Genomic DNA, 12,130 nt, shown 5'->3' on the forward strand with positions numbered 1-12,130 from the left:
TCTCCCAGCTGGGCTACCTCTTTCCTCCTCCAGGTAGGCACCCGCGGGGTCAGTCCCTGGCGCCAGAAGCAGACAGACCTGCGTGCAGGGACCCATCTCTGGCGGCAGCCGCTTGGCTGAGTCTCTTTTAGACAAATGACTAAACCACCAAAAATGAGCTTCCCTGAAAAACCAAGGAAGCTGCTGATCACATTTCATTTGTCTGTTCTTAGCAGACTCATGTTCCCCTTTCGGTCAATTTTATCAGATTCCCTCTCAGGAAGCATTTAACTGCTCCTTTTTGGTGTGTTCTTGATTTTCATTGAAGCGATCACAGCAAGTGCGCATGGGCTGAGCCTGGGGAACTCATTCTGATCTCGGGCTCCAATTTCTTCATTTCAGACTGATCAGGGCTGATTGAATCCGCTGGTTTCTTAATGGCTGACTGGTTTTTTCCCTTAGTGCGGTATAGAGCTGAATAATCAGCCCCAAACGAGGCTTGCACAGGGAAGTGGTATCTTGCACCTTGTGGGTGGCTCTCTTTTCTCCCTCTACTTGCTGGAAACCTGACCTGAAAATCCCAGCCTTGTTTTTCAAGCCTACCTGCAGGTCGCACGTTGACAGCCACCTCCAGAACGTTTCACAAGTATCTGGCTAATGTGTGTGGGGACCCGTGGCCACGTTTACATTGGGGCCTCCTAGGGAGACATGGGGCTACTCTGGGAAGTCTCAGGAGTAGACTTGAGCCTGTCCCTCTATCTAGAGAGCTCTGGACAAACACTGAGAAAGAGGGGGTGCTCTGCTCTGGGCTTGGAGAGACTGGGTGCACAGTCCTACCTGACCAGCATCCAGACCGAAGCCGAGATTTTACTGCGACTCCTGCTGAGGAAACGCAGCCGTTTCAGATGCTGACTCTTCTCCTCTCTAGACTTAGAAAAAGGGACCTGGGAGGAAGGAGTTTTCTGTCTGCCCTCAGGAAAGACCACCAGTGCCTCCCTGTTTCCAAGGATAGGCATAATTCAAGAAAGAAAAGAAATAACCCACAAGGTACAAGATACCATTTCCCTACCCAATTCCTTTGCTTCTATTTCCTTTTAATAATAAATCTTTTTTGTCACACTGGGTACCAGCTCTGGATGAGCTCTGGGTTAACTTATTCTCCAGCCAGGGGAAATTCCAGCCTCCTGCTTTCCCTCCACTGGACATGTTTGTCTTGGTTTTAACCGTTTCACTGCTGACTAGCATAGCTGAGGAAGGGAAGCCGTGGGGAGGCGAACTGAGCCAGGCTGGAGATGGCAGTCCACAGGGATGGAGAGGAGTTCAGCAAACGGCCTGAAGTGAAGTTATTTGCACCATTCCCATGCGCCACAGGAAACTAAAAGTGAATTATCTGGGAAAAGAACCAGTGTTGGAGTTTCCTAACCAAGAATCACAATGTGGAGTGAAGAGGATCACTAAAAAACGTGTCCAGAAAGTTACTCAAAGACTCTTCCGGGAATAAAGTCATAGAGGATTTTGTTGCTCAGTCCGTTACTCAGAACTAACTTCCCAGGTAATTTTCCCAGATGATGTTTTAACAATGCCTTTGTGAGCCAAAACACCTGGTCTGCAGGGGAATTTCAGAGAGGGATGAGCTAGTGATGGTTACCCGATATCATGCAGCGAAGCACGGCATCTGACTTCTCGGGAACTTTCTGGGAAAGCAGCGTAGATAAAAAGCAAAGTGTGCGCCCCCGGGGCCCTCCTGAGTCTGTCATCCTTTCATGCCACAGGAACCTGAAAAATAAAAATCCCTGACATCACCATTTGCTCCTGGGACTTCTCTGAGGAATTCGAGAAACCCCACCACCCCATGAGTGGCCCTTAGGGAGAGAAGGAGCTGGTGCTGCTCCCCAGGCCTGCAGAAGGCTGGGTGTGGGCACTCGGGCTGGCGGGCGGGTTGGAAGTCCTCTGGCCGCGGATGACATTCGGGCAGGAAAGTCTGTTGTGTTGGCGGGGGGGGGGGGGGTGCTGTCCTGGGCGTTGAAGGGTGTTTATCAGCACCCCTGGCTTCGACTCACTAGATGTCAGTAGCCCCCCTCCCTCAAGGGGTGTTAATCTAAACTCTGCAGATGATGCCAGAGCCCCAAGGGAGGGCAGCCCCAGTTTGAACCACTAGTCCTAGTGGACGGCAGGGCAGCCAGAGCCCAGGCTGAAAGGGAAAACTGCAGGATGCGAGTGCCACCTCCTTTCTCTTTCTTCTCTCTTCAGTCTTTTCCGATTGGACTCAAAAAGCATGTGCACATGTGCCTCCCCAAAAAGGAGTTAATTAAACACAAAGAAATCACCAGGTGGGAGGTATTTCTCCAGGTGAAACTGGAAAATGACACTCCTTCCGAGCACCAGGCAGGTGCCCCGGGAGGGCAGTGAGTGAGCTGGCATCTTTGAGCAAGCACATATTCATGCGTACAAGTAGGCACGAACACTTGGTGAGTCACCAGGTATGTTATTTCACTTCATCTCCTTAAATGACCGAAAACGTCAGTAAGACCATCTACATCTTACAGACAAGGCAGCTGAGACTCAGAGAGGTCCAGCCACGTTCAAGATCACACAGCTCCAGCGGTCACTGCCCTGGGGTCCCCACTGTCACCGCACAGGCTGACACCTTTAGTGTGCAAGGCAGCCCCAGAGCCTCTCCACGCACACCTTGTGGCAGCCCTAAGACCACAGGTCTGTCTGAGCCCAGAGGACCCTCTCCACTCTGTCCATGGCATACAAGCACCAGCACCATGCTGCCAAACCTCTCCCTGGAGAAGCTCCAAGCTTGGAAATAACATTTCACTCTGTCCAAGCAGTAGAAATTTAGAGAGAGATCTAAATTCTTCCATTTAGAATCATCCTCCACGGAAATATATTTTGTGTATTTATTTCTGGTGTGGTAAATTTCCCAAAGATGAGGACTGTGCAACTTAACATATTTTGTATCTCCAATTATTATATTGATTTGGACGTGGCATGTAGCTAGAGTCATCCACGAAAAGCAGTGGACTGGGAGTCAGAAGTTCTCATCCTAACCTTTCCCTTTGTCACTTTTGAGAGGCAACATAGTATCAGTGGCTGACAGCTCTAGAGCCAGGTACTCTGCGTTCAAATTCTGGCTCTAACCCTCACTAGCTCAACAAGTAGGTCACAACCTCTCTGTGCCTGTTTCCTTATCTGTAAAATGGAGGCATAATGGTTGTGTACACAGATTAAATGAGTTATTGCCTGTAAACCACTTAGTACAATCCTCAGAACACAAGTTAAGTGTTCAATAAATGTTAGCACTAATTTTTTCTCAAGTATAGCTTCAAGTTGGAAACACTAGCTCAGCTGACTCATTCACCACCAGGGATGCACTTCTGATTCAACAGCTTTAATGAGATCTAACTCACAGAGCACACAATTCATCTATTTAAGGTCTATCACTTGATGGCTTTCAACATACTCCGAGTTAGGCAGCCATTACTACAATGAATTTTAGAACATTTTCATTACCCACCAAGAATCCCACACCCCTTATCTTTTACCTCCTCATCTTCCCATCCCCCAGCCCCCAACACACGCACACACACACACACACACACACACGCATAGCCCTTGTCAACCACTAATCTACTTTCTGTCTCTATGGATTTGCCTATTCTGGACATTTCTTATAAATACAGTCAAATGATCTGTGGTCCTTTGGGACTGGCTTCTTTCACTTAGATAATTTTGCAAGGTTCATCCATATAGTAACATGTGTACTTTAGTCCTTTTTATGGTCCATCTGCAACCCTTCTTAGGAGCACCTGTTGGTGCAGAGGGGTACTACCTTAGCTGTCCACATTCCTAGGAGACATACCCAGAATAAGGCAGTGAGGAGGTGGGAGGTACAAGAGGGCAAGGGAGAGGATCTCATGGCTGGAAAACTCTCCTCACCAGAAGGCAACCCTGACTGAAGACTAAATCCAGGACTTGTTACCTGCCAGGGACAAATCTACGTCCTGCCATTTACCTGGTTGAGGCATTGAGCCTGTTTCCTCATCAGTAAAGGGAGAGAATGATAATGTTCTAAGAATGAGAATAATGTTATGTAAATGGCCTCGCAAGGATCTGTGACAAAATTGGTTTTCAAGATGGTAATCGGTAGACTTTAAGGAAAGACTTTGTTTGTGTCATCAATTTCCTTTTCTGCTGTGGGTTACCACAATGATTTTTTTTTAAGTGATACACCAATTAATGTCTAAAAATTTCTCCCTGTATTTTACAAGACATGACTCCTCCCATTCCTGTTCCCAGGGGCCACTGCTGTGGATGGAGAAGGAAGAAGGGACAAATCAAGCTGTCAAGAGTTGGGAGTGATATCAAGAACTTATGTGCCATCTCTGACTCCTCCCCAGGTGACAGCTCCCTGACAGCAAAGTCCCACAGGTTACAACACTGACAAACACACTATTTGACTCATGCAGTCTGTTCAGTCATCACATATCCCAGCCACAGGGCACTGACTATAAGGGAAAGGACAGCTAAGTCAGGCTGTGGTTCATGTTTCATCGCTTCTCCGAAGGTGAGAACCCTTGAAGACAGATTTATCACTCTCTGCTAGAGATGGATAACCAGTGAATTACTGAAATTAGCAGAGGGGACACAGTGGGGTTCATGGACAACTTTGGAGCAACGACCTGTCAACTGGAATGAACACAAGTTTTGTATGTTTTCGTTTCTGTTTTCTTTTTTAGCTGTGTGGTCCAGACCAAGTTGCTTTCTTTTTAAAAATTTTGTTTACCTTTAATCATACAGAGTCTCAAATGCATACATTGGTATTCTTTAAAATATACAGAAAGATGAAGTCTCCCCCACACACTATCCCTCCATCTCAGTACTTTCCCAAGAGGAAGGGTTTGCTATCCTTCCTGGCATTTTATGCATATAGTCATCTAAATAGATATATATAATTTTGTTGTATGTAAGTCACGAAATTGTACATACTTGCCATGCAGTTGGCTTTCCTTACTTATCAAGTTTTGGCAGTCTTACTATGTCAATCCAACCCATAATGGGCCATATCATTTTTTTTTAATGCTTGATGATATCAGGATCCCATAAAATGGCAATACCGTGTTTAATCTGGCTATTCCTGTATTGATGATGAATTGCATGGCTGGAATTTTTCAGACTTACAAATGTTCCTCAAAAAACATACTAGTACATTCTTCCTTGGGCACGTAAGTGGTTCTCTAGGCTGAATACCAAAAAATGCAATTGTTGGATAAGAATATTTACATATTGCATTTTGATAGATACTCCAAGATTGGCAGGACCCTTAACAGACTAGGAGAAGGATGCAGTGATGAAAGACCTGGATTCCTGCGTTCAGAATCTCAGCTCTGCCAAGTTCTAGCTTAACTTCTCTCTGCCTCAGTATTTTTTTATCTGTAAAACAGGGAGAAGAGCCATATGTACTTCATTTGGTTGCTAGGAAAACTAAGTACAGACAAAGCTCTCCGGAATAGCATAGCAAGCACTCTACAAGTGTGAGCCGCTATCGAGAGCTTTTGGTTTAACATCAGCAAAATTACAAAAATACCTTCCTCTCAAATTAGTGGAGAATAAGTAAGAGGTAATGGGAGAATTCTTTGAAGATTTAAAGCCCTCGACTGATGCCAAGTTTGACTTTGGCTAATCTGCGCCACACATATAAGCCGGTGGCGTGGCTGCTGTCGGCAGGAAAGCTGCTGTCAGCTGAAGGGGTCAGGGAAGAGCTCTGAGCCCACAGACAGATAACGGGTAACTGGCGCTCCCTGGAGCTGGCAGGGAAGCCAGCTGTCAGTGCCTTCTCACCGGGGACAGGAGGAATTAGTCCTGATTACCCAGCCTGATCCAATGGCAGTTGGGTTCCTGAATTTGCCATCAGTCACTCCAGATTTGGGTGCCACACACACTGTCACTTAATACCCAGTCCCATGTTAGGGAAAAGCTCCTTTCTCCAAGATAGGTTCTGGAAATTGGGGTGGGGGAGCAGGGAGAAATAATGAACATGTTTGGGGTGCCTGCTACGTGTCAGTCCCCAGGCTGGGCACTTCAAAAACATCATCTTATGTAATCCTCACAGTCAAACTACCACTTGGAAGATAATGACTTGGAAGCTTAAGGTGACTTTAAAGAGTTGGTGTAACAAACCTAATTCCTCACTGCCTGCAAGTGTCAGGGGTGGGATTTGAGTCCAGATTTTTTGGAGCTTAAGGGTTGTGCTCTTTCTTGGGGATGATTTTAGGGTTGTATGTGAGAAATCGAGGCAAAAAAAAAAAAAAAAAAGCCCATGAAAAGATGCTCAGTATCACTAGTCATTAGGGAAATGCAAATTAAAACCACAATGAGATAGCATTTCACACCCACTAGGATGGCTATTATAAAACAGAGAGTCAAATGTGGGCGAGGATATGGAAAAAAACAACCCTCAAACGTGGCTGATGGGAATGTGAAATGGTACAGATGCTTTGGAAACAGCTTGGCAGTTTCTTAAAAAGTTAAACATAAATTTACCTAAAGACCCAGAAATTCCATTCCTAGGTATCTGCTTAAGAGAAACGAAAACATATGTCCACACAAAGACTTGCACATATTCTTAGCAGGATTACTCATAATAATCAAAAATTGGAAATAACCTAAGTGTCCATTGGAAACAACCTAAACATACAACTAGTGAATATAGACAAAATGAGGTATAGTCATATGATAGAATACTATGGATCATAAACAAGAGACCATGTATGATTCTATTTATATAAAATGCCCAAAGGAAGCTATAGAGACCAAAAGTTAGTTTGTGGTTGCTGAGTTGCAGGCAGTGGGGAGAACACGATAAATGTACATGAGGGATCTTTGGCAGAGGAGAAAAATGTTTTAAAACTGATCTATGGCAATGGTTGTGCAACTTGATAAATTCAACTAAAAACATCATTGACCATTATACAATATGCAAAATATGCCTCAATACACTTAATTTTTAACATAGAAGAAGGAAACAAACGAAAAAGCACCTAGTATTCATTGCAACGTTGCTTGTGAGAGCAAAAGATTGAAAGCAACCTAAATGTCTATTAATAGTACATGGTTACAGTATATCTACACAATGGAATTTTTAATTTTTAACAGCAATGAATGTTATAAAAGAATAAGGCAGTTCTATATGCACTGATATAGAATAATCTAAGATAGACTGTTGAATAATATTAAGTATAGAAGACAGTGTAGAGTATGCTATCAGTTACATAAACAAAAAAGAAAGATTATGTATTGTAGTATGCTTATTTACATACACAATAATTCTAGAAATACCCAAAACACTGGTAATCTGGAGGGGATGTTATTTGAGAACACTGATTATCTCTGCATAGCCTTTTAGATATTTAAAATTTATATATGTTGCCTACCAGGTTTCTTGATTCTGATTTTCAACTTATTATGGTGAATGGATACACTCCTCTGCCTTTCTTCTCCTTGTGCTCCTCCCTCACAGTCAAGACAGGGAAGAGAGGGAAGATTATGATGCTGTAAACACATAGAGCATGACAATGTTGTGATGAGACCAACCTCGGTGCATTAATTGGTTAAAATCACTTTGGTTTGAAGTTGAATGGGTGAACTGACTGTTGTGGCCAGTCTAGGTATATTATCATCAAGGTCATCACCAAGAACACACATGGTGAAGAAACCCTCTCTCTGGTTCATCCTCCACATCCTCTCAGGCTCCCTGCTGTGTCCTCAGGCTCACCTTCCCTGCAACAGAAACCCCAGAGCAACTCGGAGTTATCTCTCTTTGGAGACTGTTTACTTTTAATTGACCCAGAGGTGACACCCTGTGGAACTTCAGGCATCCGCCAGGGTAGGGGAGGACCCGGGAAATATTAGTTTCTCTTCTGTCCCACTCTCTGCCCTGTAATAGGCGAGAATAACACTGCCCCTGGTGTAATGAATTGAGCCTGGATTTATTACAAACCAACCACCTCTCAGTGAACCTCTCAAAGAAAGCCAGCCGTGTGGGGACGGGGCACATGGCGCTGTGGCGTGTTGTTCTCACCTCATCCACCTCCTACCAACATCCTTCAACCCAGTCAGTCAGAGAGTCTTAGGAGAAAACTTAATTTTTGCCTCCACTTGCTTTGTTTTCTGAAAAACTTTTTAAAATCTATTTCTTTATCTATTTTTTTTTTTAAATAAGGCGTGCCTTAGAGTTAAGAAGCAACATACCCCATGGTTCATTCCATTCAAAGGCAGGACTATTCTGTGGGAGAATATTTTAACTTGTCTGGACTGAAGTTTAAAGCAAGCGCATCCTAAATACCTGAGTATGAATACTGTCCATTGCTCAACTTATGACTGAGGGAAGAGATATATCATGTCTTTCTCCAAAATATCCAAAACCTTCCAAAGTGGCCATTTCGCTTATCTTCTTAACTTCATCCCATGCCTCTGCTATCACTCAAATCTGGTGATGGGAGGGCTGGACCGCGCCCTTCCTGCTCTGTAGGCTCTGATTGGTCTAAACTGATCAAGTATTCTTGTTCGGTGATTGGGTCATTCACCAAGGTCTAAGCCAATCAGCACATGGCTTTCTGCAGAAAGTAGTTCAGTGGTGATCCAATCAGTGCAAAGCTTAATTCTTTCACCCAGTCCTCTAACCTGGAAAAAGAAAGCGCGGACCCTGGGAGAGGCTGATACCATTTGAGACTGAGAAAGCCTGCGTGAAGTTGAAACCAAAGCACACAAAAGAAGCAGGGTCTCCAGAAATGCAGAGACCAGAGTTGGGGTCCTGATCAAACTTTGGGACGCACTTTTTTAGTTGCGGGAGCAAGAAGTCTCCGCTATTGTTTAAGCTACTTTGAGTTGATTTTTGATTGTTACTTCTAGGAAGCATACCTTCCCCTCCATGGTGTCTGAACTTCCTCCCATTAGTCCTCCGTTCCGCATCTCTATGTCGGACGTGCCTTCAACAAGTTACAGACAGAAGTAAAGGCTTGAAGATTAGATGGCTTAATCAAAGAATGCTTCTCCGAGAAAGTTCTGGAGACAACTGTAGCAAACCTAACCTAGCCAAACGAATGTCTGATTTCCATTGTCATCCTGTCTCTTTCTGCCTTCCATGTTTTGTTTTTGTTGCTGTTTCCTTTACAGGGAAAGACCACCTTCCATCTCTCTATGTTCAAATCCCACCAGTTTCAAACCCCAGTTCCAGTGCTAACTTGTCCTTAAAGCCTCCCCTGATAGCCTCAGCTAGAAAGGCAGCCCCCTCCCAAATAACGGACCACTCACCTCAGTATGTCCTCCCCACACTCAGTATCCCAAGCAGACTCCACTGCAGGCTAAGACTCTTGACGGCTTTATCATTTGTGTTCTCCACAGCCTTTGCATATTGTGGCTGGGCCTTCTGCATCTCTTGAGATGTAGGCAAGTTTTGTTTTGAAAGGAACAAGTGCAAATAGGTTTTCTTCGGAAATTACAGGCTAAAGAAATGGCTAAAGCATTGGTTCTCAGCGTGCTGGTCCCTGGACCACACCATCAGCATCACCTGGGAACTTGTCAGAAATGCAAATTCTTGGGACCTTCAGAATCAGAAACTCTGAGGGTGGGACCCAGGAACCTGTGTTTTAATAAGCTCTCTAGGTTCTGTTGCACTTTGAAGTCTGAGAACCACTGGACTAGGGGAAGGTCTTAAACTACTGAAGAGCGAATAGGCTTGGCTTTCTAAGAGCAAGACTGAAGACCAAGTGAAGATCAAGGTGAGCTGGGGAGCCCCAAGTGTGCTGGGAGCCGCCATGGAGGAGATGGCCCTGGGAGGGGTTGGTGCTATGTATTCAGAAGTGAACTAACTGACATCTCTTCAACCTGTGTCCATCTCTTTGACCTGATGTCCAGAGTCTCCTTGTGGACAGGAGGGTGTGCCAGGTGGGTGCGCATTGGCAGAAACCTCAGTGAGGGCTCCAAACCTTTTTACATATTTTCTCTCATGTAGCGTTGGCGTTTGTTCTTTCATTTTTGCCAACTCTAAGATGACATGATCACTTTCTCCCAAGTTTCTTTACATTTCTGAATTTCCAGATGTCCTTTTTGGCAGAATTAAGCCCAGAATAACAAGGCTCCTTGCAAACCTGTCAGTAACTCAGAGACTTTATCCAGATACTCTGAGGTCCCTGGACAGAAGTTGTAGGGTATCTCAATAAAGACGTTAGGGGCAATAATAAAGATGTTGATACAGGTCTTTGGAGCTCTCCCATGAGCCCTGCTTGTGAATCTTGTCCGCCCTATCCCTCTGTGCCTGTGGCATCCTCACCTCAAAACAGGCGAGTACCCTGTTTGTTATGAACCTTCATCAATGACTTTGAAATTCCAGCCGTGGCTCCTAAAATAACCCACCCAGCTATCATCTCTGCTCAGCCACCCCTATGGCGAGCTCATTTTTGAGCATTCTCGCCCCCACTCCCAGCCCCCTCAACTTACAATGCCTGTTGTCTAAGCACAAAGGGAATTAATGCAAGACTCAACTATAGTCTTTAAGGAAAGAGGAGTCTGTGCCTAAATTTTCATAACAATCACAGATATCATCTTGTATGCATAGATTAACCTTTACCTTCCATTCCTATAGATTCACAAAAACTATTTAAATATGGTACTGATATGTACTAAAAAGCATCCTTAGATGATGTTGATAGATCTTTACTTTGCTTTTTAGATAATAAATTCACCATCAGCCATCTTCAGGCAAAAACAGTTTTTCTTATTTACTGCAGATGCATTCTAAAATATAATAATCTTTTTTCTTTGGCTCTCAAACATTTTCAAACATAGAATTTGCTTCAAAATATCTGATTTTCTGTTATTTTTGTTTAATCATTGCACTGTGTCAAAAATGTGTAGTCTGTATTACTTTCTCTTTTTTTAATGGGGGTACTGGGGATAGAACCTAGGACCTTGTGCATGCAAAGCACGCTTTCTACCATTGGGCTATTACCCTCCCCTTAACTTCAGTAGTTTGTTATGAAAGCATCTGAAATTTTAGAGGAAAACAAAAGAGAGAGAGCGAGAGAGAAGCTTTTTAATTAACCAAGAGGAGGAACTGGCTTTTGTAGAGAAACTACGATGTGACTGATACTTTTAGGTATGTTTACTCATCTAATTCCCCCATCAATCCTGTCAAAGTGGATGTTCTGATCTTCATTTTGCAGGTGAGGACACTGGAGTTCAGACAGGCTGGAAACTGTGCTAGAGTCAGGACCTGGGTCCAAATCTGCCTCCAGAGCCTGGTCCTTACTCCTGGGCTCCACCCTGCTCCCGCCACCTCTGCCCGGATTAGGACACCTGACTGCATCCTCCTTGCAGAGACTGATGTCGACATGTAAGTGTGCAGGGGGTGATTAAAAATGAATTAAACTGGGCAGGGGGATGTCTTTGCAGGTGACGAAAACAGGAATTCTACCCTACCTAAAAATCTTCCCCAAACTGTGATTGAACGTTTTGCAAAAACTTCAAGGGACGATGCAGTTTGGGAGGTAAAATACATTTGGTTTGTTTTACATCAGGATTTACAAGAACTGATCATGCTTCTTGACCATCAATGCCTTTGAATACAAGATCTGTCAATTTGTCCATTCAGACGGTAGCTCACAACATCGTGGGTTTCAGTTCAGAAGCCTCACAGCACAGAAGCTCGTTCGATTTACTCTTAGTTGGTATGCTGCTATAAAACATCTCTTACCATTCACAGTTAACTCATCTTCAAAAATGAAGGCTACCTTTACTTAAGGAACGATTGTGGAAGGGAAATAATCAGAGAGAAGCAACTCTAAATGCTCCTCTTGCTTTCATCTATTTTTAAATGATTGCCAGATGTCTGTAACTGACACCCTTAATCAGTGGTTTCAAAGTCTGGATGCGTCCATCAAAATGTAACGTGAGGGTGGTGCTATTTGATCAATCTCTTGGGGGTTGACTTTTTGCCTTAAATTTTTTTTAAAATCTAACTACTCAAGTACAATGTCATACCTATAGTTAGCAATACTGTACTGTACGCTTAAAAATGTATTAACACAGTAGAGCTCAGGTTAAGTGTTCTGACCACAGTTTTAAAAAAGGAAAGAAAATCCCTTTT

The 12,130-nt window shown here is 43.9% G+C and overlaps 1 protein-coding gene across 6 annotated transcripts in view; it reads right to left on the reverse strand.

The window, feature by feature from the left end:
• ALPK2 (alpha kinase 2) overlaps positions 1 to 12,130 on the reverse strand; it is a 125,738-nt gene that overhangs the window by 83,266 nt on the left and 30,342 nt on the right. For 5 of the 6 annotated variants that reach the window (XM_064480374.1, XM_031441826.2, XM_031441825.2 and 2 more), the window contains exon 2: positions 1,628 to 1,755. The exons of the other annotated variant lie outside the window; for it this stretch is intronic. In XM_064480374.1, the coding sequence (XP_064336444.1) occupies positions 1,628 to 1,736 (109 nt within the window). In that variant the 5' untranslated portion in view covers positions 1,737 to 1,755. The remainder of the gene's footprint in view (positions 1 to 1,627; positions 1,756 to 12,130) is intronic. 6 annotated transcript variants of the gene reach the window in all.

The sequence above is a fragment of the Camelus dromedarius genome, chromosome 28 (assembly GCF_036321535.1).
Source record: "Camelus dromedarius isolate mCamDro1 chromosome 28, mCamDro1.pat, whole genome shotgun sequence".
In the NCBI taxonomy this organism is placed as follows: domain Eukaryota; kingdom Metazoa; phylum Chordata; class Mammalia; order Artiodactyla; family Camelidae; genus Camelus; species Camelus dromedarius.